This window comes from Sciurus carolinensis, unplaced genomic scaffold (assembly GCF_902686445.1).
Source record: "Sciurus carolinensis unplaced genomic scaffold, mSciCar1.2, whole genome shotgun sequence".
In the NCBI taxonomy this organism is placed as follows: Eukaryota; Metazoa; Chordata; class Mammalia; order Rodentia; family Sciuridae; genus Sciurus; species Sciurus carolinensis.
The window spans coordinates 678,953-706,785 of NW_025920189.1; the positions used below are offsets into that span (position 1 = coordinate 678,953).

Below are 27,833 nucleotides of genomic sequence, written 5' to 3' on the forward strand. Positions count from 1 at the left end.
GCCTTCAGCCGTTAATCTAACAGTCAGGAAGAAGTAACAGCTTTATGTTTTCGTTCAATTCAGTAATTCACAGAAAGTCACACTATTGACTGCATAGGGGAAAACTGCTAGCCAAGAACAAAGATTTCTGTACAAGACAGTTAAAATACCACTTTAATGATCAACAAGGATGGTTTAATACTTCTCCTAAATTCTATCTTCATGTGCGATGCAAGATTAAACTGGAAAAAATGATATATTTCCTTCTTGTCATTGTTTTAAAAATAAAGTCTCTGACCTTGGCTCAACACGATCTGGATTACATCCTGAATGATGACCCCAGCACTGCTCCAGTTAACACCCACTGCCTGGGGCAGGGCTCTCTAAGCATTTCCAGCTGAAGAGGGCAAGCAGGTGCTTGAGGTTCCTGGGGCCTGGTGGTGGCTCCCACAGCTTGACCTCGATGTTGCTGTCACTGAAGTCTTCCACCTTGGTCTCCTCTACCAGGTTCTGTCTCCCAGACAGCTTTGCCTTCTTCTGCATCATCATAATCCCCAAGTGTCCAGGTTGCTGCACTTGGGAGAAGTGTTCTTTTACTAGGCAATAGCAAAAGGCAGACAAAAAATTTTTTTTGAAGTTCTCATTCATAAATGCGTAAATGATGGGATTGCAGATGGAGTTGGAAAAGCCGATGATTTGCATGATAGCAAAGACCATCCTGATGGTGATGTCATCGTACTCCTTTTTGAAATTACCTGGAATAAAGCAATACTTTAGAATGCTTGTTTGTTTCATCAAGAATTAAACAGGCTGCGGCTTGTGCCCTGTCTTCACCACAAACTTACATTTACACAGTGTGTAGAGGCCTGGAAACTCCCAAGACCACTTGGGGAGACACCTGGTATCTGAATAAATGACCTCTAGGATGGGGCTGCGTTCTTAGGAAACTTAGCCCTGCATGTATAGCCTGGTGCCCACACATGGACTGTCCTTCAACCCAAGGCTCCAAGTGTCCTGCCAGCTAGAAGCAACAGTCACCTGTGAATGTTTGCTAGTGTTCCCAGATCAGGATTACACCAAGACCCCTGCTGGGTCCTGGGTCACCAGGTAGGATTCACGGAGAGTCTGACTGAAATCCTCAGCCTCTCAACACTATGCTGGGAAGACTGGTTCTAAATAAAGAAGGTCTGTGAGGTGCCAGCCTCGACCAGGTTACCAGGAAGAAGAGCAGGGGTCGTGGAGGAGAAAAGTCATGAAGCTTCTCTTTGTCTTTATGATTATTGACAACTTGGTCACAGTTGTGACTACTTGCCTCCCACACAATGATTGGCAGTCCTCAGCCTGAAGGAACAGCATTCTGTAATTTGCATGTGATTTTTCAAGTGGGGAGAACAAATCCCACAGACTCCTCTCCCATCAGCAGCCCACAAACGAGAAGCCCTCACCTGGCAAGGACACTCACTGTACTCATTCATCATGTGGATGACATGGAATGGCACCCAGCACACAGCGAAGAGGGCCACTATCATCACCATCACGATGACCGCTCGCTTCTTCCTCCTAGACCCACAGGGAGACACTGGTTGGTCATCCTGCCCTGGTAAGGTGTGCCCGATGGCATCCATCAAGGATGTGCTCACTGCGAGCTGGTGCTCGACAGGTGACTGGCAAGACTCTGCCACACACCTTTCCATCAGACCACTGCCCAGGTGCAGCCAGAGGCACAGAGAAGCTGAGGTCCTTTGCCAAGTCCAAGGTCCAACGGAGGGGTGCTTTGGATTTGAATTTAGGCCGTCCAACTTCAGTGGCCATGCTCTTGCTCACTGCGTGTGAAAGACCATTCACACCCTTAACAGTAAAATGTTAATGTCTATGAAATGTGTGAGCCCCAAGGACGGAACAAAAACGCAGCCCATTATTAAGTCCGAGGAACGAGTTCTTTATACAGGTGGGCACCAGGGGGCACTGCACACTCAGACTGATGGAAGCCCATGGACTCGCTCAACCTCTCAATACTGGGCATTGCTTAGCATTCTAGTAGTCATGAAGTACAGACTGTAAAATAAAACACGTGGACGGCCAGTGTCATAGCAGTAAGTAGTGTTTTAAAATGCTCTTAGTGAATCAGATCAGAAAGTACAGTCTTGATACAAATAAAATATCAATAATACTAATTTTAAAAAATAACATGCTCCAAATATCATGCTAAGTGAAATTAGTCAATCACAAAAACCAAAGGCCAAATGGTTTCTCTGACATGTGGGTGTTGATCCATAATTGGGGAGTGGCAAGGAAAAAATGGAGGAACTTTGGATTGAGCAGAGGGGAGAGAGCAGGGAGGGGAGGGGGCATGGGGTGGGAAAGATGGTGGAATGAGATGACATCATTACCCTACATACATGTATGATTACACCATGGTGTGACTACATCATGCACAACCAGAGAAAGGAAAAGCTGTGCTCCTTTTGTGTACAATGAGTTGACATGCATTCTGCTGTCATGTGTAACTAACTAGAACAAACAAAGATAATAAAATACAGTGCTCCAGTTTGGAAGAATTTTCACACATGCTGTTGCATGTATTTGTGACATCCTTGGTGGGGAGAAGAATGGAGGTATCAGGCCCCTCTGACTATGAGGAAAGCAGGCGCCTCTCTCCAGGGTGCTGGCCTACATCATGGCTGGCCAGCCTCTGAGAGAACCCCAGGGGACCACAGGTCCTGGCACCAGCCCTCAGCTCCCACCCAACCATTTTCACACACAGATAACATTGTAACCATGTTCCCAATGCCAAGGAAGTTTCTATCTATAACCAGAGCTTCTGTTCTGATCTCAGAGTTGGTGACCTGGCTCTTCCTGCCTCACACGCCATCTCATAAAACCTCAGACTTTATAGTCCAGTCATGCTCTACCTTTGAACAAAGAATGATGTTTTGACTAAATCGCCGAGGGCTCTGAATCCCTGGTGAATGCCCCACTGCCGGGGTCCAGCCCTAGCAGGAGTCCATGGGTTCCACACCGGTAAATGGGGTATGGGGAGACAGCGTCGGCGATGGATGGAGAATGAAAGACACAGACTCTAGTTCTGGTGCAATCAATCCCACTTTATTCTGGGGAAGGCTGGGTTTATATACATTTTTCTTCAGGCTATAATGGCAGTCTTGTGGTTAATATTAAAGAAGTTTTCAAAGCATAGGCAGAAATTGTTTTTAACAAGGAACAGAAAATTATGAGAAAACAGTAACCTTACAGATTATCCTTACCTAATCACAATTGTTTTAAGAATATCTAACTACGTCGGTGAACTAATACAATATTTATTTCCTTAATATCTAAACTCTATGTGACCTAAGACTATTCTTATTATTCTCACGGTTAAAACAATAGACAAGTAATCTCATGTGACTATCTCTACTAGGTCCATCTGGTTAATATCTGAATTGCTGAGTTAAGGGGTACAGTAGGGCAGCAGTCCCAATTGTAATTGTGTACCAACGTTTATTATAGGGGTGACATATTCTTTGTAGGAAGGAAGGAATGTTATGAAACCTTATTCTCTTACCTCACCACCACACATGAACAAAACCATCATTAAAATTTAACCAGCCTGTTGGAGACAAAGGCAGATCTACAACTATTTTCTCCAGAGGCTTTCAGGGACTCATTGTACGGTTGCGAAATTATTATTTTTTTTTTTGTTAGTGGTAAAGACCCATTGTTTTTCAGATTGTAGGTAATATTTTCTGGAATTTTTGTTGTATTCCCTTCATCCCCTTAAGCAATCCGTTCAGACTGAAATGAGTAATATATTATCAGAGAAACACAGCAAAGAAAACACCATGCTTCGGAGCAAAACATCCAGCAATTCCTTTTAGGATGAGCCTTTGCAATCATCCTCCAGAGGATCTTTGTCAAGCACTGGATGGAATTCCGGACACCCCCGCACCCCACCTGCAGCATAACTGAGTGAGAGCACTTGGAGAGAGAAGAGCATTTCGTGGGACCGACATGGTGATCTTGGACATTTCCTTCCAGTGAATGATCCAGAGCACAGAGCAGTCCCCCACCCTCTTCTTGACCCAGAGCATGTAGCCATCTTGCCGTAGAGGACCAGCATGAGGAGCAGCAGCAGCAAGAAGAGTGAGACCAGGATGAAGGTGGTGTAGGCCCTCTGGTGCGCCGGACTGGCCCACTCTTCCAGGCAGCACACATACTCTTGGTCATATAGCAAGTCGTACTTGACCTTTACAAGAACACAGAGGGTCAGGACGGTCAGCAGGCAGCAGCCCCAGGGTGGAAGCTGCCAAGCTCGGCTCCTCAGACTCACTGCTGGGTATCTCCCTGAGAATCACTTTACCCACTGCTATTTGGTTATAAAGTATATTACCACACAATTGCTCAAGATCTTCAAACTTTTGTGCTTTTACTTTCATTTTTATCTTTCTCAACTCTTATTTCCATGGGCCACAAGCTTTCAGTTGGCTGAAAAAGCACAATTAATGAAGTATAGGTTGAAAACATTCTGTGTGAGAGGCCAGCAAGCTCAATATTCCCTGAGGTAATTAATTGACCTTTTCTTTCTCAGTTGCTGAGGAACCAGGTCTGGGGAGTTCTCAGACTTCTTCCTAGCAAGAGGTTCTGAAAGCCATGATTTTTACTACAGTTTATAGTGGAATGAGTGGGTTGCTTGGAAAGGTATCAAAGGCCAATGGATGGATTCTGGGATGGAAGAGAAATTGGATTCAGACTTCTGTCAGATTGTACTTACTTGCTGATGTGTTCTTATGGTTTCTGGAGGACTTGTCTTGTACGTTCAAAAATATTATTGGCAACCATGACAACAACACATGGTTACTAAAGGGCTGATTTCCAGGACACACTAAGCATTTGGAACACATCTGAACATCATGTCTGTGTGACAGGAATAGCAATGAGGGAATTTATCCAAACTACCAAAACACTTCAATCATGCTGGAGGGCTCCTGATGAATACTTAGGTATCAGCCATATTCTGTTTACATTCCCAGCAAATTCTATCACAAATCTTCAACATCAGTTGAAAAGGTAACAAAACTCAAGTTCTGATCCAGGTGTTGATGAAATGAGGAACAGTAACATAGTGGGAAAAAAATTCTAAGCCTCAACCTCTCTGGGTATAGGAGGACAAAAGGAAACTCATTCTGACTGCAGGTGAGCAGGCCCTACAAAGTCACGAGGGCCTGTCCCAACATCCCACAGCTGCTTTTGAGACTGGTGGCATCCACACAGGGTCCTGCAGGACTGGGAACAGGCCTAGGCTTTCCAACAGCACACTTGGATGCACTTAGGACAACCAGAATCAGATCCCCTGGCTGGCCCTGGGAAGGGACATGCTGGGCCCACACTCCCACCTCCTCTTTCATAATTGCCCTTCTCCCACCTGGTAATGCACCCTCTCCCACACTACCCACATCTACTATGGAGCACCAAGGAAAGAGTTCCAGTGGCAGCCATCGGCAAAGCCCCAGACCAGGCAGCCTAGCCCCGGGCACTATTCTCTGATCTAGAAAACAAATAAGTGTAACTTTAGAAACCAGCATGCTCTTTCTAAATACCCCACACCTCTGTCATGCGTTTGTTGAGAGGAGTCACCTTAATGATAGGCTCTTAGCAAAGAAGAAAAAGGATATGAATTACCAAGGAGCATCTCAACCTGTGAATTTTAACAAGTCAAAGGCCCCTCTTTGATTTGGGGTAAATAAAACTCTGTTTTTTTCTTTTACTGGGTGAGTCATTATAAAACAGCACATTCCTCTGGTTTCCAAGAAGCTGAGACTCAGGCTATAATCTGGGGTTTTTAGAGGAGATACTTGAACTGGCGCTACCAGCAGAAAGTCCTCATGACCCAGTGATCCCAGGTGGTTCAGGGCTCTTGGACCTGTCTCCTCAGTCCACACCTCAGTCCATATCTATTCTATTCAGGTCAGTGCAGCTGCCATGTGTCTGGCCATTTTTCCCGATCTGTAGCAAATCTGGAGGAACTGAGTCTCCTGGTCTTGGTTCACTGCCAACCCTCCTGGGCTCCTCGACCAGCCCTGGACGGTTGGCACAGAGTGAGAGGGACAGGCTCATATAACCCATGACCACTTCTGGGCTGAAAGCCTGGGAGGCTCCCCAGATGGGACTTGGGGGACAGAGTCAGCTAGAAGGAGGCAAAAGGCCAGGGACCCAGGTGTGACTGAGGAGGCTGGTTCATGAGGCCAGAAGACCACCTCTGGGGAGATGTTGGATGCAGGGTCAGGTAGCACTGGAGGTCTGCTTGACTGCTGAACTGGTCTGCCATATTGGCCTACTGTGTGTTAGACCAATCACTCCTCCTTCCGTCTGGTCACTCTTCCTCCAGGCGTCCCTTTCCTCACCTGCCTCCCGACCCACAATGTCTCACACACTTCAATGCCAGGAGGTTGTCAATTATCCAAAGCCCAGAGATCTTTAAATTCTTTGCAGGAAAGATGTGACATGCATTTGAAGATAACTGAAACTGATGAATTTCTCCCTGTTGATTTACCTGTTCATTTCCAACTATTTAAAGTTTAGATTAGAAAGCCCTCAGGAATTCTTCTGTAATTCCACAATCCAATGCTAGCTAAATGCTCATTAGTGGAAATAAATGTTTGCTGATGACTTTCACATGATATATTAATAAAAATTGCTCTCTCTGATGACCACTCTGTGGTCTGCTATGCCTCTGTTGGTTTAGCAGCAATAGATCCTTCAGTGTCTGAGTTCTCAGCTACCCATTACAGAGCAGGAAAGGTCTCCTGTGTTACTGTGTCAGGCAACTGGACACACTTCAGATGTGCCACTTGGCATGTGGCACATTCACCAGTGTGGCTAAACAAGCAGCCAGAACAAGCTGAAGGTCCAGTGATGCCTGGGGCACAGGAGCAACATGGGGAGCTTATCTGGCCAGGCATCCAGGAGCCACTCTGCTCTCAGGCAGAGTGGCCTCCTGGGGTGTGCTCACCACTAAGTGCACCCCTGGGTAGCACTCCTGGGCAGCACCCCTAGGCAGCGCTTCAGTCCTCTGCTTTTCTGACCACACATTCCCTGCTGCCTCAGGACCTGCCCAGCTCAGAGTCAGTCACCTTGGGCAGACAGTTACTGGTCCTGCAGGTTAAGACCAAGGCTGCTGGCAGGTTTCCAGAGGAGTTTGCTGAGGAGGTATGTCCTGAAGAAGTCGGTGCTGGGACAGGCCTAAGCAGTGATGGGTGGGCTAGAAGCAAACAGGGGCAGTCTGAACCCCTCTAATGACACCCAGTGCTAGCAGGCTCAGGGGTGCACGCCTCAGGGCATGCATGAGGTCCTCCCTGAGACTCACCTAGCATTGTGAGAGCCCTCTGGTTGGTGTACTGACACTTCATTTTAAAAGGGTGGACAAGGCCCTGGTGCCTTTCCACAGAAATGCAGGTCATGGTGAGGATCTCCATCACCATGGTGGTGGACTGGGCAAATGGCAGCAACTTGCAGATGAAGGCATCTGCAGGAGGGAAACAGGACAAGTCACTCAGAGAGCAAGGTCTTCCTGCTGCAGGTGGGTGCACAAGCCTCGGATTGAGGACCCCATCACTACAGCAAAACACAGACACAGCAGGGGAAATGGCGCCTTGACTTCTGCTTTCTCTCTGATTGGACTCTTAGTTCCTAAATGCCACATAATTATGTACAATACTGCAATGGTGGGGAACAAATGGATATCTAGTCATTGATAACAGGTAGGAAACAATCAACAGGACCATCATGTGGGACAGCCAGCGTGAAGTGGTCTCCTGGGGTCTAAACTGCACAAGAATCTTAGATTCTTCTTCCTTCTTGGTTCCCTGTAAAATCATCACAAAGGCACAATTCTCATTGAACACTCCTAACATCACCTTTGATTTCTTCTCTTTGACTCCTGTCCAAAACTCTATATGGAGATCGTGCCATGCATTTTTAGCTGATTTTACTTTCTCTAATGCAAAGGTTCAAGCTGGTGGCAGCCAGGCCAGCTATGGCCCACAATCAAGCTTCGTTTGTTTCAGATGATATATTTTTAAAATTTATTCTAACTACATCTGAGATCCCATGTCATCTTAATCCTTAAAAAATCTTATAAAATATATCAACATCTCTTTTGAATTTAGTTTTAAAATGATATAAAATGTTTGATTGTATCCATTGATTTTCCTCATTTTATTTGATTTTTTTTAAGATTTATATGGATATAGAGTGTAAATGTAAAAAAAAAAAAAAAAAGATCTGAGTTCATTGCCAATCCTTTAAATGATTATATGACCTGTCTGACTCCCTTAATAATTTGGGTTTGTGAGCTCTGGTCTAGCATCTCTACTCGTGAATCCATCCTGCTCCCTGCCACCCAACTATCAGAGAACCAGAAGCTCTGAGCATGTGAAGACCTGAAACAGATCGTGGAGGTCATGCAGTCCAGGCTCGCACCAAAGGCAGAAAGAAATGTTTTCATCTTGTCTCACAAGTGCTGGGCCAGGCTTAGCTTAGGTCCCTGCAGAGAAGGCCTCCATGTGGCTGCTTCTCCCAGGAATAACTCCCTCACGTGACTCACTGGAGTCTGCTCACATGTCACTGTGATGGATGATTTTAGGTGTCAGGTCGACTGGACTAAGGAATACCAAAACAGCTGGCAGAACACTTTCTTTTTGTGTCTAAGGATATTTCTGGAAGAAACTAGCCTTTCGATTGAGAGGCAGAGTAAAGAGCTCCATCTTCACCTCTGTGGTGGGTGGTGTCAAGCCTGTGGAGGGTGCAGATAGAAAGAGAGCACAGGGAGAGTGACCTGCCTTCTACTTCCCTGGGACATGAATCTTCTCCTGACCTTGGAGTTCAGCAGCCCTGGCTCTCAGCCTTCAGGCATGGACTGGAACTATGCTCCTGACTTTCCTGGGCCTCCAGCTTGCAGATGGCAGGTTGCAGGGCTTCTCAGCCAATCCCTCAACATGATTCTTTCTAACATCTCTACATTCTGCTTCTCTGGAGCAGAATGACTGAACCAGTCACCTTCCCACTGATGCCCAGCTGCTCTAATGACCCTGTTTCAAGCAGCCTCTCTTGTTCCATTCCCATACCCTCTGGCTCCTCATCTTATTTTTGTCCCATACCTCTTTCACCTTCTGACCTACCAACACAGACAGCTGTAACAGATACACACATAATTACTGATTTGTTGCTATTATTTATTGACAGTCTCTCTGCCCCTACTAGAATATAAACATCCCAAGAACCTTTTGTCTATTTTCTTCACTGATGTATTCTCAACATTTAGAATGGCACAAAGTAGACCCTCAATAAATATTCATTGAATTGAAAAAATGAATCACCAGGAAGCCCTTAACCTCCAAAGGCATCCCATTGATCCCACTGAAGAGGCTGTAGTTGGAAAAGGTGCTTTTCAATTTCAATCTCTTTTGAGTTTTGCATTCAGAGAATCTCAGAACTGGACAACTACTTTTCCCAAATGTGTATATAAAAAGTGCTTTCTCACCACTCCTGAGCCTAGGCTTCCTTAATGTCCCTCGGTCTTCCTCATCCAACACACACTTGAGACCTCTGTGCTTGCTATACCATGTGACAGGAGCCCCCTGTGCTGAGGATGCAGACAGGTCAAGGCAGAAGCCTCCTGGCCTGTGAACCTCCTCTGAAAGTTCACACCAGCCTTTGCAAACACGGGCTTCTGTGGACCCTGAAATCAACCTGAGATGACTTTGGTAATCCAAGATGCCCTCACCTCGTCTCCTAGGACTACAGGGAACTGGGGACTTAGAGTCACTCCATCCCATTAGGACTCTAAAGAACAACCCAAGAGCCAATCTCCGGCACACCCAGTCCCTGCCCCAGTCTTCCAAATCCTAACCCTGCTCCAAGTGAAGGCCCTTCCTTGTTCAGAAGCCACTTTAGATGCCAAGTGCAGAAATGACTTCCAGTGGTGACCCTTTTCTCTGTCTGAATACTTACACCACGAGTAAGTTAGCTCACCTCAAATCCTGTTTTGGATGTTGTTGTGGTTTGGATCTGGATTGTCCCCCAAAGGCTCATGTGCTGAAGGCTAGTCCCTAACACATTGATGTTCAGAGGTGAGACTTTGGGGACATGACTGGATCATCAGGGCTTCATCCAGTGATGGAATCACAGCCACATGGACTACTGCAATGGTGGAAACTGTGCAAGGTGGAACTGGGAGGAAGGAGGCTCTGTGGTATGCCCTGGAAAGGTGTGCATCGGCCCTGGCCCTTCCCCCCCTCCCCCTGTGCTTGCTGGCTGCTAGGAAGGGAGCAGCTTCACTCTGCCATGCCTTTCTGACATGATGTTTCTGGGCCTATGATTAGGCCCAGAAATAATAGAGTCAAGAGACCATGAACTGAAGCCTCAGAGACTGTGAACCAAAAGAAATCTTTTCTCCTTTAAGTTGATTCTCTCAGGTATTTTAACACAGCAACAGAAAACTCACACAAATGTGATGCTTGAACAAATGAATATGTGAATAACTGTAAATCCTATTTCTTGTAGGTTTTTCCCCACTATTTCTGAAAGCTTGATTGGATTTCTCAATTTTTTGACCAAATTGTTCATAAAAGTGTTGACCAGTTCAAGGATAAGGGAATGCCAGATGGAAATTTTCATGAAATGAACACATGGGCACTTTAGTATATTTTAGGGATAACGAAACAAGCAGATAAGAATTGTGTTGCAGAGTTCACTGTAGTGTTATCTCATCACAAACATTTTCATTTTTGTCCATAATGATAACATGGGATACATGTCAATTGATTTCTCAGTATCAGGATATACTCTGACTCCTGACTGATCTGTTGGCCACACTGAGACTCAATTTCATCATTTATAAAAAGAGGTCAGAGAAACCCTCCTGCCACAAGCCAATGCATGTTGTTAAAAGGCCTGAGTGCTCGGTACAGAACGTGGTCTTTAGTAAATGGCAGTTCTCTCATCAGGCAGCCCAATTAAAAGAACTGAGGTCAATTTGAACTCTTGGGGCTAATGGATTATTTGTTGCTAAATGGACGATTAAAAGACATCTAATTTAAAAACTTATCTTCTAGACAAAAGACACTGTGGTTCAAAGGGGTTAAACAATGTGCTCACGTCTACAGGCTACTTGTGGAGAGAGCGAGGGTGTGAACCCAGCTGCCTGACTCCAACCATCACATCACGTCACCCTCATCTGTCTTGATGTGGCCGCACTAAGTGGCAGTCTCCTTGTCTGTGTGCTCACAGATGCTCTGCTCAAGAGCCCACTCGAGCACTGCACACCACACCAAAGTTCTGGGATCTGTCATGTTACCCTTCTCATGGATCCCGATGGAACAGGCTCAACTCCTGACACCCTCAAACCACTTTCTGAAAGGCCCCTGATGGGGGCTGCCTGACCACATCTACAAGTCTCTGTGATGTGCGGCCCCTGGTCTGTCTGGGATACAGGTCTGCACTCTGGCGACCACGGGCATGTGCTTCTGTGACCTGCCCTCTTCTCTTGGGTGTTTGTTTCCTTCAGCCCTAACTTGGAGTCCATCTCAGCCCCTGCCCTGCAGCAAGCCTCCACACCACCCTCCCTTTCCCATCAGTTCCTGTTGTGGTCACTTCTCTGTTGTCATCTCTTCCGTCAGCCCGCTCCACGCCTTAGCAGTCCCAGGGCAAATCAGACAGGTCTAAGCTATTTTGTAACAAGATGTCCCTGGTGACATTTCCTCTCAAAATCAGCCACTTGAACTGCTATTGCCTAGATCATTCCACAGAGCACTGGTTTCTCAGGATGCCCGTCCGTGCTTTTCCCCGCAGGACTCCTGATGATGAGAGCAGAGCTGTTTCTTAACCCGGCCTTGCAGGCATTTCCCTGTAGTTTGGTGATCCCACATCCACCTGCATTTCTCCTGCTGGCAACAACTTCCTTCTAGAGCATCAGTGCTGTCTGGTGGGCAGGCTGTGTAAGGAGACCCTACCGAGGAAGAGAAGAGAGACAGGCAAGACGCTTTGGTGTCCCAGTGCAGGAGCGGAGGCTTGAGAAGGGAAGTCCTTGCTCACCAGATATCTGCTTCCACTGCTGCTGCCCAGGGCACCTGGTCCCCACCTGTGGAAGTTCACACCCAAGCTTCAGCCTGATGCCCTGGACCCACAGCTCCTCCAGCGCCTTTCCTGAAAGGACTTCATACCAGCTGCTGCTTGTGACCAAGTAAACTTTGACATGCTTTCCTGATGTCTCTTTCTTTGGGAGGTACTTTTCCTACAGCGGCGCCCCATGGCTGGAGTTCCTGTGTTCTGCTGCCTCTAAGATAAGACAGTCCTGAGCCTCCCATGCAGGCTGCCCACGCTGCTTTCCTGTCTGCTGCGTCTGCCTATTGGTGGGAAACCTCCATTATCTGCCTGGCCGACTAGGTCGGGAAGCCATGCTGCGGTTCAGTACTTGCCACCTGCCAATCCAGCCCGGACTCACTCTGCTCTTCTCCCCAACATGAAACTTCACCCTTGGTGGGAAAGGGTGCAGAGTCACCACCTGCTTATCACACCCCTGCCACAGAGAGGGCAGGTCTGTGATCCAGGGAAAAACGAGACAACATGCCTGAAAACGGAAACAGCTGGGACAGTGTCCCTGTCCACTGTGGCCTGACAGTGACTTTAAAAAGGATCCACGTGGAAGGAACAGGGTTTTGAAAAGAGAGCATCCACTCGTAGAAAAGATCTTAAAAAAAGTCTTATTAGTTTAGAAAATGACGTAATGAACTATAATGGCATGAAAGTAACTGAGGAGCATAAGTTCTCTGCTTGTGACGAATCTGTTCCAAGGTGGGAGAAAAACCACATTAGTGGGCATGTTCAGTTTTACAAAAGAAAGTCTGTCTCATACAGCTAAAGCATGGTTCCACAGGCCACAGCAGCTGCATGCCATCGCCCTGATTTCCTACACCAAATTGTGTCCAGAGGATCCACATGCCTGTCCCCATACAGCCTGCAAGTTTCTAGCTTTGCCCAGTGTGACTTTTGGGCAGGGCTTGATGGGCCCCTGGCCACTTTCATACCTCAGTTGTGTCCTACAGGAGAATGGGGTAGAAATTTAAAGTGGCCCAGGTCAGAACTGCCACACGTGCTATGGCTGAGGTCCACAGGGCGGCAGACCACGACGTCCCTTCACTGGAAAGCACTCCCAGCAAGGACCAGGATTGGTGGGGTCCAGAGCTCTGGGAGAGGCTCCAGTCTCCAGCCTGTCCAGCTTCGGTGGCTGGGGCTGCAGCACAGAAGCCACCCACCAGTTTAGAGACGTCAGAAAACCCTGAAGTGGACAACCCTGGCGATTTTAACTGCAGACTGAAGAAGAGGACCATAATTACTAAATTCTTCTACAAGGGTGTGAGCCCTGCCTCCCCTAGAAAATGTCCTCTCCATCATCACCCACCTGGCATATGACCATCAAGAGCACAGCAGCAATATCCTGTGGCATAGGAACTTTGGCTGCTGCTCCATTCTGGTGGCAGGAGGCAGGGAAGGAGAGCATGGCTCGGGGCACAGAGGGAGGCATGGGAGGAGGCCAGAGAGCCCGGCCTCTGCAGAGTGCAGGGAGTGGAGACACAACCCCAGTGCCAGGCCTGGGGAAGAAGGGAAGAAGTGGTGGGCAAACTGGTAGGAGAGAAGACCAGCCACGTCCCCTGGGGTTTCTTTTGGATTCATGGGAGGACAAAGCTGGCCCTCAGGAAGGACACTTGTCCCAAACAAGAGAGACTGAGAAGAACTGAAATGCTGCAGGAAAGAGAGAGTGAGCTGTGCCCAGCAGGTGGAGGAGTGGGGAGGCGCTAGCCCAGCAGCCAGGAGGTGGCCTTGCTGTGAGCAGCCCTGAGGGGCTATCAGCCCCTGCCCAGAGACGCTGGGGGCTGCGGGCTGCTCCCACCCTGCCTGAACAGCAATGTGTTCTCATTGTTTTGTTCTTTTTATTAATTGAAAGGAGATTATTGTGGATTCACAAGCAGTGGAGAGAAATGGTATGGCAAGCCCCCTGTGCTCTCTGCCCAGTCTTGTACAACAACATTCTGCAAGTGTAGTACAATGTCACAATCAAGATTTGACTTTCACATGGTCCCCTGATTTTATTCCAACTTCCTGGCTTTTCCTGTGCATGCCATGCATGATTTTATTACCAGCTGCACAGTGCAGACTCTGAGCAGTTCCAATTCCTCAAGGGTCCTTCTTGCTGCTTGTGACTATGCTTATGATCACATTGATGAAGAGTTTGATCCCTTATATCACAGCGAACTTTTCCATGCATCCAGTGATTATGTGGTCAAGATCCTCAGGCATCTACATTTTGCTCTGATGTCTACCATACTGTTTTTTGCTTCATATATGGGCCATGATTTTTTGGTAGATTATTTTCCCTGGAGTTTTGGATTGCATTTATTTTTGAAGTTGGAAGAAGAAACATGTACTTTCCATCAACAGTACAATGGATAAAGTACAGGCTCCGAAATTGGGCTGCCTGGGCAAGCATCAAGGGCCCACTGCTGGCTAACTGTGTGACCTAAAGCTAACAACCCAATACATTAGTCCACTCTAAGTTGCTATCACAAAACACCTGGGGTTGGGTACTTGATAAAGAACAGAGGTTCATTTGCTGAGTCATGGAGGGAGGAAGTCCAAGACTGGGTGGCCCATCTGTTAGGCTCTGGTAGAGGCCCCTTATGCTCCATCACGGCAAGGAAGATGGCAAGGTGGCAGGAACGCACAAGAGAGGAACAGAACCCTTGAAGACAGATCAAGTCAGAAGCCAAGCACGGACCAGTCTTGCTCTGTATACCTCCATCATGAGAACTTACTCTGTGAGACCAGCACTAATCCATTCTGAGGGCCATACCCACCCAGTGACCTGATGATCACCCCACTGCCCCATCTCCGGAGTTTCACCTGTCTCCAAGGCCACAGTGAGGCCCAGACCTATGACACTAGGGCCTTTGGAGGGTGCTCTGGAGCCAGATACAGACAGCAGCACCTGTCTTCTCTGGTCCTGGGTTTCCACACCTATAAAATATAGATGAGGACAGCGGTACGTGTCTTGTAGGATCCTCAGCAAGCATCTGCCTGAGGACAGTGGTTGGACCCCCTGAAAACTCACTCACAGCTATCGGCCATGCCAGTACTGCCAGCAGCAGCAGCAGTGGCAGTGTCTGGACAGCTTTGGCCCAACTGCCAGCATGCCACAGTGCTGCTTTGGCTCAGTTGGGCATCTGGCCTCTTGGGGCTTTGTTCTGGAAGACCATCAACTTCCAGTTCTGACAACTGCAGTCTATACTCTGTTTCATTTTCTTCTTATCAGCTGCTCTACAGCTGTCTTCTTTAAACTGGGTTTGTAAGAATTCCTTCTTCAGTTTCTTTAATGTCACAACTTCTTATCCCTTGTGTTTTATTCTTGTTTTTACATGAATCTTTTCCAAGTATCTTCTTCAAGATAAAAAGCAAGCCACCTCCAGCTCCTGGGCCTCTGCACGTGGCTACATCTGGGACTTCCATCAGTTTGCCTTCCTCACGAGTGCTAAGATCTGCTTTCTCAACCTCTGGCATCCAGCTGCTGTTGACGTTGCCAGTCTGGTTTCCACTTGACTCTGGGTTGATCTCCTTGCAGCTGGGACTCTGGGCAAGTGAGAAGCGTGTGTGGCTGCCTCCTCCTCCTGGGGCCCTGGAAGTCGTCTGCCCTGGAGACATCACCGCCTCATCTCTAAGCCATCTGGTGCTTTGGTGGGGAGTCCCACTGATCAGAGGCTGGGATACTGGATGGATCCTCCCACGGGCACACCTTCCGTTCATATGGATTGTTTTGTTTGTAGATTCTGTCTGTGGGGATGCATTTTCTTTTTCTTCCAACACTTTTATATGTAATTTCAGCAATCATATATTTTTTACTTTTGAGGGCTTTATCTTGCTCTTGAAAAATTTCTTTTCAGAGCAGCTTTTTGGTGACTTACCAGGTCAGGATCTTCTTAAACCCAGATGCCCCCACTTTGTGTCAGGAACCCACCCTGAAAATGAAGCAGTCAGTGTGGGTGGCCCATTTTCCTTAACTTAAGACTCTGAAGAAATTCCAACATGTTTCCTTACATGTAACGGAAACAGAAGGACCACCACAGACAAGATGCCTGAATTGCTGCTCCATGATTGCAGGACTATGAGGATGCTGCTGTCACCTGCAGGTGTATGGTGCCAGCCTCACACAGTGCTCACCATGACCAGGAACACTGTTTCCCACAGGGGGTGGCAACCAGGCACAGTCATCAGTACGTGCTTGAGAAAAATGCCAGTAAAATCTGCAAATAAAACAGGGCAATTGCCTGGGATGACCTGATATTATTCCTAAAGGAAAGAGTACACTGGAAACCCAACGAAGCAGGGAGGTTGGGATGGTCATGGGGGATTGGGTGGAAACAGGGCAATTTCAGGCTGAGACATCTGCGTGGCTCTTCATGGGAGATCCTCAGTGCAGGATGAAGAACTGGAACTGAGTTTTCCTTGCTCTGCTTGGTCTGGCCTTGGAATTCTCTGCATGGTGCAATAAGAGACATCAGTCAGTCCCAGTGCATCAAGTTCAAGGGCATCATTCATCACAGCTCAGATTATTTTCAGTTTGACTTAATGCCTCCTGGGTAACATCGCCATGACTGACTTTCCTGGACTGCTGTTCTGAACAAGTTGGGTGTCTGTGTTCTCAGCATGGCATTTAAAGAGTCTTTAACCTCTTCTCCCATCTCTTCTCAAAGCCCATTTTCTCTGCATGAGCTGAGCAACTCACAGTGAGTAAGCTGGTGGGGTGCTTCCTTCTCCCCATCAGCCACGTCTGGCACTCTCAACCCTGGGGGAACTCCAGCCACGCTGCTCAAAGAAAGCACTTGTGCTTCCAATGTGCTTCCAACCTTTTGGAATACAGCCAGAGAATTATCCTCTCTGTTACCGTTTAGAAGGTTGCATTGAGTTGGGGACACGCAGTTTTCTAATATGACCATCAGCTAAAAATTGTCATGCAAGTGGCAGGTTGCAGAAGCCAACAGGAATTCCACTGGAGAAGCAGGACTTGTTGTTACATAGTTCAGACAGGAGCCTGACCTGGTGGGCCAGAGCACACAGCCCTGTATCTTGCCCAGGGTGCTTCCTTGACTCCTTTCTGAGAGCCATCTGCATGTGCATCTGAGTCAGAAAACAGGCTCTCCAGAGTTCAACTATTCTGGTTTTTTTCTTGTGTTTTCATTTTTCTAATAGTGACAAATACCATTAGGAAAATAACTGTGTTGCTTTTATACTTTCCACTAATAACAGCAATTATACTTTTCCAATAATAGAAAGAAAATGAGCCCAGGTCAGCCATGAGGACGATAATGCAGAAATGACATGTTCTGCTATGTTCAGAATTTTTCAGTGGCGCAGCATGAAATATGGAGGAGGAAACCTGTGTACTGGCCGAGAAGTGGAGAGGGTCCAGGCCAGCAGAGAGGGATTTACTGAAGGTGGTGACCAGCTGGCCATGTGTGATGAATGGGGCGGGAGTGCGTGCTCAGCAGCTCATCAGACACAGCAGCTCTGAGTTAGCGTTACCTGGTGTGGAAGAGCAGCATGCTCACATTCTACAGACCATTACATCCACTTGGAAAGGGCATTTATGGATGCAACAGAAAACTAACTAAAATCACACAGTAAACAAACAAGGGAGTTGTTTCTATTTTGCTAGAGATAGAAACCACGCCAGATGCCATACACTAAATTGATCATCATCATAATAAATAAGTTAAATTCTCTATTTTTTTCTCAATATTAATTAGGATATTTTAGGTGACAAGGAATACAGAGTTCAACTTGGGAGGCTTGAACACTGCAGGAATGTATTCCTCAACAACATGACCTGGCAGGACAGCTGCGCACAACCAGGCTCCCTCCGCCCTGCCACTGTGTCCTCCTCGTTGTGCCTCTGCTTTAGTTCCTAGATGGTCACTTGTGTACACAGAATGACCACAGCATCTCCAAGCACTGCATCCCAGCAACATTCTGAGACCCAATGGGGAAAGAAAGAACAGGCATTCCAGGAAAGCCTCAGACCTGAGGGCCAGAATCTGCTGACCACCACTGGCAGGGAAAGTAAAATGTGGACACTGATCTGGCAGCTCAGATCTTGAGGGGCCTTGTTAGGTCTTGACACATGGAACCCACCTGCCTTCATGCTGCAAACACAGTGCTGTAGATGTTGACTATCTCCAAAACAATATGCAGGTTATTGAAATGACAATCAAAATCCTAGAAGAAGTTTTTTGGAAGTTGAAAATGCATGTACAAAAGTAAAGGTCCCATACGTAGCTACCTCAACTCATGAAATGAAGGACAAAGGGGTGGAAGACTTTTCCTTTGCAATATTCAAATATGCTGAAAGCATTTGCAATCAACACTAGTCCTGGACAGCTGGGGAGGTGGGAAGGGATGTATGACCAGGCAGTCCCACGAAACCCTGGGGAAGAGGTGAGGTGTTCATTGGTGGTGTGGAGGAGACTCTTTGGAGAAAATGAGCTAGGGTTCCTGTGTTCCATTGCAGGCAGAGTCAGATTCCAGCCAGATGAACTGCCCAGTACTAGCTGAGCAGCAGCTCAGAGAGATGTTAAGAACAACTCAGGCCGGCTGACCATGCAGACACGCAGCCAGGACACAGCAAACCAGAGGATGCTCATCAGCAAGGACTGCAGCTTCCTCTGCAGGTGTGAGAGGAATGAAGACAGGAATGGAGATTTGTTTTAAATATATATGGATGTGATGAAACAGGAGAGAATCATTGCCCCAATGATAATGATAGTGTATTATTAATCCATCACCATGAACCTTAGATCCATGATGGGGCAGGTATATAGGGAGCTGGGAAAATAAGGAGACAATAGGTAAACAGTTTTGCAAGAGAGGTAAGGGGAATTGGGGATTTTTAAAGCCACTGCTAGGACTTCCAGCCAGTCCATGTCTGCAGTCACCACCAGGCCGAGGCTGCCAGCTCCTGGGATTTAGACTCACTTCATGAATGAGGAGTTAGCAGTCTCCGGCCTGCACAGTCCAGAACTGAAGTATACTATCCACACGAGTGCATGAGATGTTTTTTCAGTAACTGAGCTCTGCATGTATTACAATAATAAAAATATTCAGGAAGCAATGAGGTCATAACACAATCACAATATGACAACTGTCCCCACTCAGCTATGGTGGCATCCCATCACACTGTCATGGTCTCACCCAGCACAGACATTCCAAGTGGACAAAACACACCATTTCATTAGCAACTGCCCATGGGTAGGTGCATATTTCAGTTGGCTGTGTTCCTGTAAATTGCTACAACAGTTCCTCTGGTTTAGTCAAGTAGTCCCAAGGGTTGGCTGAGATGGGCATGGCCATGGGGCTGCCCATGGTCAGTTGTACTTGCTGACACCCGACTCCCCTCTCGGTGACGTCTGACCAAGCCATTGTGTACACACCTTGGTCTGCTTGCCACCACTATAAACACCCAGGATAATCAATCCATGAAAAGGAGAGGTCCATCTGGGACCACAGCCCGGGTCCACGAGCAGCCGGCCCTGCTGCTTTTGGGCCTGTGGGGGGCAGCACAGCACAAGGCAGGCACCTGTCCAGGCAGCACCACTCAACCATGGCCTGAAACAAAAGAGAGAGAAAGAAGGGCGGGGGTCTCCCTCTCCCCTTCAGGGCTGGCCCCCAGTGACCCAAGGCCTCCCTGTGGGACTCACCCCTTCAGGCTCTGCCACCACCCAAGGCACTAGGCTGAAGACCAGGCCTGCATGTGCCTCTGGGGATGCTCAGGTGCAAGGTGTGGCGTGCACCTGCAGGGCCATGGCCCAAGCAGACGTGCTCTTCAGTGCATACTATTCCAACATAGCTCAGGCTTTGAAACTGCTAATGTGGACTTGCTGAAAGACTTCAGGATTCACCTAGAGGCTGCGGCTCCCAGTTTAAATTCACTGCCTCAGTGGGATGTTGTCCTCATCAAAATCCACTCAGAAGTAGTCTTTTTATTTTTATTTCTTGATACCAGGGATGGAACCCAGGGGCACGTAACCACCAAGTCACATCCCTGGCTCTTTGTAAAAATATGTTTTATTTAGAGACAGGGTCTTGCTAAGTTGTTTAAGGATTTGCTAAGTTGCTGAGGCTGACTTTGAAGTCACGATCCTCCTGCCTCAGCCTCCTGAGCTGCTAGATTACAGGTGTGCACCACCATGCCTGGCCAGAAGAATGTTTTCTGACAATAACATCTTTCAGGTTTCAGTGTGAAAATCCAGCCACAGGACACAGAGAGGAGAAAAATCACCAAATAGACCTTGTTTCATTATAAATTATCCATCCTTGGTTATTTCAGTATAGTAACAAAAAATGGACTAATTCACAGAGGAAGCCTGTCATGAAGAGCTTGTCTACTGGGACCGGGGTTGTGGCTCAGTGGTAGAGCACTTGCCCAGCATGTTTGAGGCACTGGGTTCAATTCTCAGCACCACATATAAATAAATGACTAAAATAAAGGTCTATCAACCTCTAAAAATTTTTTTTTAAAAAGAGCCCATCTACCTTGAGGACATTTTCATCATTTGATGAGGGCCAGCTGGATTTGGTCATCATGAATTAGCAGACAAGTAACAGGCTGGGCAGAAATTCGGCCCCTCCTTGGTGTGATGATGATGAGGAAAACAGACTTTAATGCAAGTGGTCCTGATTACTACAGCGATGACCTCACTGGTGTGACAGAAGCAGGGAGAAGTGTGCCAGGTGCTCAGGGGAGGCCTCTTACCAGAGACCAGCGTGCTCTACCCCAAGTCCTTCAGGAGCAAATGTGAAGCACAGTGACCATAGGGAATCCACCAGTGGGTCTCCAACTCCTGTGTGCATATGGCTCACCTGGGACTTCTGGGAAGAGAGACTCACCCAGGAGCTAAGACAGTTTGGAGGCCAAGGTGGTGGGCAGACACAGTCCATGGTAGAGAAGGAAAAATGTACTGCAGACTAGAGATGCCAATACTGTTGTCACCATGGAAACCAGGCCACAGTGGTCCTAAGAGTGCTTGGTGTGCTGATGTGCTGTGCTGCAGCAGAGCACCTCATCAAAGCACCCTCTCCTTTCTCTGGTGTCCCCTCTGTGGGTCACACTGCACCCTGCTGCCCTTCCAGACTCCCAGGAGCCAGTCTGTTTCCTCTACTCATCAGTGGGGCAACCACTACTCATTTACCTCCTTATATTGAAAACATTTTTTAAAGCAGTAATTGTGAGCTGGGGTGCGGCTTGGAGTTAGAGAACTTTCCAGGAATGTGCCAGGCTCTGGCTCCATCCTCAGAACCCCCAAAAACAACTGCAATCTTCTGCAGTCCTCCAACTCGCCTCTTCCTGGTGAACACATTGCAAAATGCAAAAGTCCAGTCGAGCCCAAACAGCTCGGTGCACAATTTCAGCACCTGTCTGTCAACAGTCGTTTCTTGTTTAGAGATTTCCTAAAGCCACTCTGTGGCAGGCCAGGACCCAGCCCCTTTTCCAAAATGTTTTCAAAGAACAGTAGCCAATTCCATTGTCATGTAGTCAACTTCCCTTGCATCTGGAACATCTGTAGGTCAGGTTTTCTAACAATGATAGAAAAACATTAGGTCTTTTCATTTCTCTCTTTTTTCTAAAACGTACATTTGGTATAACCCTCATCCCAGAAGAGGAAAAAAATAAAATAAAAGTGGAAACATGTAGAGAGCTACAAAGAAAGTCTTTCCCTGCTGCATTCACAAGACAAAATCCCAGGATGCTATTTTGTGGATACCCGCTAGTGAATTCCTGAGATCCAGAACAGCCAGCTCACGTGGGAACAAAACACAGGATAGTGGAAAGCCCAGGCACAGAATTACAGCAGGGAGATGGCCTGCCCCAGGCATGGCAGAAGCTGCAGAGACCAACGAGAAAAGGAGGGAGGTGGCAGCAGGAGGCAAGGAGAAGCTCTAGCAGGAGCGAGGCCTCAGGAATGAGGAGGACAGACTCACCAGCCAGACAAAGAGGGTGAGTGCAAGGGCTTTCTGGCCTCGTTTCTGCCCTTCTCCTGATCCTTTGCCATTCCTGCTCATTATAAAAAGGATGCGGCCCACCTGCCTACAGAGCAGCCCATCAGAAGGCCACCAAGGCTGTGAAGAACATGCTTCTGGTTTCATTTCTCTACTGCACCCTCACTCCTTGACCAAGGGGATGCTTGGTGGTCATTCCTTCTGCTGGCCATCTAAGAAGCCACAGTGTGTGAGGACATGCAGGTGATGCCAGAAAATTAGGACCTGGCACTTTCTGGAGAGAGACAGAAGGAGAGGTCCAGATGGGGGAGAAAGGCCACAAAGGACATAGGGCAAGGCTGTGTGGCGTGGCAGGAAGGACCCAGACTGCATAATCGGTTCCCAGTTACCTGGCTCCACCTGCTCCTAGTCCAGGAGGTGCAGGAGGGTGAGATGGACCCTGAGACATGAGGCTGGCACTGCAAGCCAGGATGCGGGTCAGGGCCAGGATGAGAGGTGGTGAGGAAGCCGTGCACCTACAGAGGGCATGACCGAGAAAGACAGGAGCCCAGCAGAGCAAGGAAGAGCCTGAGATGCCACTGGGTGCAACGGGAAAGACCTGAGTAGACGGGAGGAAGGCTTGAGAAACGCCTGGTTCAGTAACTAGCTGGAACCTTCCAGTGTCTGAAATGCACCATTGTAGACGGAAGACAGTGTGCATGAGTGTTGGTCACTGGACTGCCTTTCTTTGGAGTTGACACTGCTTTGCTGGGGCCTCCTTGGGGTTTCTGGAGACCCCCTGACACTTACCTTACTCTCACAATTCCATGATTGCTACAAAGTAGCCTTGATGTAACTCCAATAATTTGCAGCAAACAGAATCTTTGTTTCTGTAAATAAAAAAAGCACAAATACAATGTACATGAAAACAGACACAATCTCTTGTGCACGTTGCAGAATAAACACTGATTCCTGAGAAGCCAGAAGCATGAGTACAAGGAAAAGATGATGCCCATCAACTTACTCCAAGACTGAGAATCTCCTGTGTGCTGCTGAAAACCCTGGTGTGCTGAGCATGAAAGTGCTGGAAAAACAGAACCGAGCAGCCCTGGACCTCATGGAGCTCCCGTTCCAGACAGCAAGTGAACGAGGTCTTCAGAATCCAAAGTTTGGATAGTGCTTCCTCAACACTGAAAATGTAATTTGAATCAAGTTGAATTTGAATAATGTGTACATTGAATTACTCTCACTGTTATACCTAGAGATTTATGGGTAATCTAAACTGTTTTTTTGTTGTTGTTTTTTTTTTTTTTTTTTTTTTTTTTGCGGTACTGGGGATTGAACTCAGGGCCTTGTGCTTGCAAGGCAAGTACTCTACCAGCTGAGCTATCTCCCTAGCCCTTAATCTAAACTTTTAACAGTGTCTTCATCTTGCTCAGAATTCAGTTTATTCTATTTGGTCCTGACTTCCTTCATTTTGAGCAGTAGGCAAGGCAAATTTCCAAGACTCTGTTACTCTGTCACTAAAACTGTCCTTGTAAAATACAGTCACCAGTGTTTCCTCCTCAGAACCCACTGAGGATGTCTCTTCATGAATCAGGTTCATGTTAATACTCAGATTAATTTATTGGGGCATATAAAGAACTGAATTCAGGGGAACGTGAACACTGAGCCACATCCCCAGCCCTATTTTGTATTTTATTTAGAGAGAGGGTCTCACTGAATGCTTTGCCCCTCAGTTTTGCTGAGGCTTTCTTTGAACTCATGATCCTCCTACCTCAGCCTCCTGAGCCACTGGGATTACAGGTGTTCACCACCACACCCAGCAAAAAAATTCATCTAATAAAATTTCTCTTCATAAAAACAAATGCTTCAAAGGCTGAATATTGTCTCTGATAAGCGGATGCTGATCCATGGTGGGGCCAGGGTAGAGAAAAATGAAGGGACTTTGGATTGTACAGAGGGGAGTGAGGGGGAGGGGTGGGGCAGTGGGGATGGGAAGGACGGTGGAAGTGATGGACATCATTGCCCTATATCCTGTGTGATTACAAGACTGGTGTGACTCTGCACCATGTTCAGCCAGAGGAATGAGAGTTACGCTCATGAGTTTTTCTGTCATGTATAGCCAATTAGAAAAAATACTACCCCCTCAAATAAACAAATACTTTATTGCTTCTGGGTATCTTAGTAAAGAAAAAGAAATTAAAACCAGGTGCACAATTTCTGCTGCTGAGCGGCTTGGTGGTCACTCTCACACCAGCCACTGTGGGGTTCTGTGAGCGTGTTCACCTCAGGGTCCACATGTGTGCAGGTCATGGAGAGGCAATTGGCCAGGGTCATCTCCATGAAGGCTCTCAAAGGATAATCAGCAAATGTCCCTTGCTGGAATTTGTTCTCTAGGCCCCAAACCAGCACCAGAGTATGAGGGGGAGTGGTGGTGGACCACGCTGCCCAAAGTGGATGGGAAGGTGAGGAAGCCTGAAGAAGTGCCCAGGCTCCTGTCCTGCATGACTGTGGCAGGCACCCACCCAGCAGCAGAGTCCTCGGGACACAGCTCTCGCCAGCTGTGCCAGCTCAGGCAATGGGCCAAACAGGACCAGCCATGAGACAAAGGCCGCGGCAGTCGCTCCTCCCATCACAGCCCCAGCCCCTGCTCTCCAGGCTGTGCCACTTTCACGGTGGGTGGAGGTACGCCTCTGCGGTTTGTTTCTGGGTTCCATGGTGACTCGCTTTAGCACAGAAGTGACATGAGTTCAACTCCCAGTCCTGGCTCCTGAGGTCCGCATCAGCTCTCTCTCCAGGAAGTGGTGCCATCTCCAACAGACTATGGGCTCCCCACTGGGAGAGGACAGTCCCAGGCTCTTGGGCCCTCTCCTGCAGAGGTCAGCTAACACAAGGACCTGTCAGGTCATCAGTCCAATCAACTCTCCAGCGACCCACAGGAGACTAGCCTAAGAGCCACCCAGTCAAGCCTAGCCAAACCTTCTGCCCCCGGGCCACAGAAACATTGGGAGTCCCCTGGCTTCTAAGAGGCCCATTCTGAAGAACAGAAAAACCAACACACTGCCTCCTCTGCACCTCCACTTGGCATTTAGACCGAGAGGGATCACAAGCCCAGCACAGGAAAGCTCTTTCAGGGGTCTGGCACTCATGCCGTTGTGCTTTCTGCTACTCCATGGTGTAGGGCAGAGCTCTAGGGCCCTCAGCAGCCCAGATGGAGCAAATCTGTGCCTCCATGAGGACATCGACAGATGACTGTCATGAAACTGACACCACCGTTCAATGGTGCCTGAGGCTGGTGGCCCTGGAAGTGCCTCATGTGTGTTTCCATGAATCAGCATGGGCGTCCACAATGCCGGCTGCCCATGGCAATGATCCATGCTGGGGAATCTGGTGAAGAGGTTTAAGGGAGCTGTCCCAAACTAGGAGGCAGGCCCAGGCCAGGGACTGCTCCTGGTTGGCATGGGTGAGGGGATGCCCCACCCACATCTGGGTGGCCTGGAGAGACCCGGGCCTCGGGAAGCTGCAGAGGCAGCAGCCCCAGTGGGTCTCTGCCATGGAGCCAGGCCTACAGATGCCTCCTGCTCTGCAACCCACAAAAACAGCCCTGTTGGTGCGCTATGCACATGGGATTAGCCAGAATCCTAAAGATCTGAATATCAGAAGAAAATACTCTTGAAGTGAATTGTTTAATATTTTAGCTTAAATAAGCTATCAATAGATAGAATGATCACACTTGTTTTGTATAGATGCCCATTGTACATACCAGAGATTACTAATGGTGCAGTGACCATTTTTTTTAACTTTCTCTCATTCTTGTTGGATATAAATCTGCTCCACACACACGTGTGCATAACATTTTAAACAGTGAACTTCTTTCTGTGAACAACCCTAACATCCTGTCTGTGGTTCCCTAGTGGCAGGTCCTTATTCCTCACGGGGTGAAGCAGGTGCAAGAGGCATGTCTAAGCCATCCCAAGTGACAGATAAGGAAGCTGTGCCAGAGGAAGCCAAATGGCTGCCCCAAGTCAGACACTACTCTGCCAAGGTACACCATTAGCAGAGCGAATTACATGTCATTTCGACCAGGAAGATTTTTTTTTATATGTAAACAAATGGGATAAATGTTGTTTCTCTGTTTGTACATGGCGTAAAGGCATACCATTTCTGTAATCATAAATTTACACAGGTTATGTTGTTTGATTCATTCTGTTATTTTTTCCCTTCCCCCGCAACCCACCAACCCCTCTTTTCCCTCTATACAGTCCTTCCTTCCTCCATTCTTGCCCCACTCCCTAACCTTAACACTAACCCCTCCCACCCCCCATTATGTGTCATCATCCACTTATTAGCGATATCATTCGTCCATTGGTTTTTTCAGATTGACTTATCTCACTTAGCATGATATTTTCCAATTTCATCAATTTGCCTGCAAATGCCATAATTTTATCATTCTTTATGGCCGAGTAATATTCCATTTTATATATATACCACAGTTTCTTTATCCATTCATCAATTGAAGGACATCTAGGTTGGTTCCACAATCTGGCTATTGTGAACTGAGCAGCTATGAACATTGATGTGGCTGTATCTCTGTAATATGCTGATTTTAAGTCCTTTGGGTATAGGCCAAGGAGTGGGATAGCTGAGTCAAATGGTGGTTCCATTCCAAGTTTTCTAAGGAGTCTCCACACTGCTTTCCAGAGTGGCTGCACTAATTTGCAGCCCCACCAGCAATGTTTGAGTGTACCTTTCTCCCCACATCCTCGCCAACACCTGTTGTTACTTGTATTCTTGATAATCGCCATTCTAATTGGGGTGAGATGGAATCTTAGGGTGGTTTTGATTTGCATTTCTCTTATTACTAGAGATGCTGAACATTTTTCCATATGTCTGTTGATTGCTTGTAGATCTTCTTCTGTGAAGTGTCTATTCATTTCCTTAGCCCATTTGTCGATTGGATTATTTGTATTCTTGGTGTAGAGTTTTTTGAGTTCTTTATAGATTCTGGAGATTAGTGCTCTATCTGAAGTATGATTGGCAAAGATTTCCTCCCACTCTGTAGGCTCTTTCTTTGCATTGCTGATAGTTTCCTTTGCTGATAGAAAGCTATTTAGTTTGAATCTATCCCAGTTATTGATTCTTGCTTTTATTTCTTGTGCTATGGGAGTCCTGTTGAGGAAGTCTGGTCCTAAGCCGACATGTTGAAGCTCTGGACCTACTTTTGCTTCTATAAGATGCAAGGTCTCTGATCTGAATCCGAGGTCCTTAATCCATTTTGAGTTTAGTTTCGTGCATGGTGAGAGATATGGGTTTAGTTTCATTCTGTTGCATATGGATTTCCAATTCTGCCAGCACCATTTGTTGAAGAGGTTATCTCTTCTCCGTTGCATATTTTTGGCCCCTTTGTCTAGTATGAGAAAATTGTATTTATTTGGGTTTGTGTCCATGTTCTCTATTCTGTACCATTGATCCACCTTTCTATTTTGGTACTAATACCATGCCGTTTTTGTTACTATTGCTTTGTAGTAGAGTTGAAGATCTGGTATTGTGATACTCCCTGCTTCACTCTTTCTGCCAAGGATTGCTTTAGCTATTCTGGGTTTTTTAATCTTCCAGATGAATTTCATAATTTCTTGCTCTATTTCTGTAAGGTACATCATTGGGATTTTAATTGGAATTGCATTGAATCTGTATAGCACTTTTGGTAGTATGGCCATTTTGACAATATTAATTCTGCCTCTCCAAGAACATGGGAGATCTTTCCATATTCTAAGGTT

General features: G+C 47.2%; 1 protein-coding gene across 1 annotated transcript in view; it reads right to left on the minus strand.

Annotated features, from left to right (window-relative positions):
• Window positions 1-298: 298 nt before the first annotated feature.
• The window catches only part of LOC124974901 (pyroglutamylated RF-amide peptide receptor-like), a 43,605-nt gene continuing 16,070 nt past the window's right edge, over window positions 299-27,833 (minus strand). The window contains 7 exon segments of the mRNA XM_047537858.1: window positions 299-417; window positions 420-734; window positions 1,442-1,539; window positions 3,988-4,075; window positions 4,078-4,222; window positions 6,789-6,892; window positions 7,340-7,498. Coding sequence (XP_047393814.1) covers window positions 299-417; window positions 420-734; window positions 1,442-1,539; window positions 3,988-4,075; window positions 4,078-4,222; window positions 6,789-6,892; window positions 7,340-7,498 — 1,028 coding nt within the window.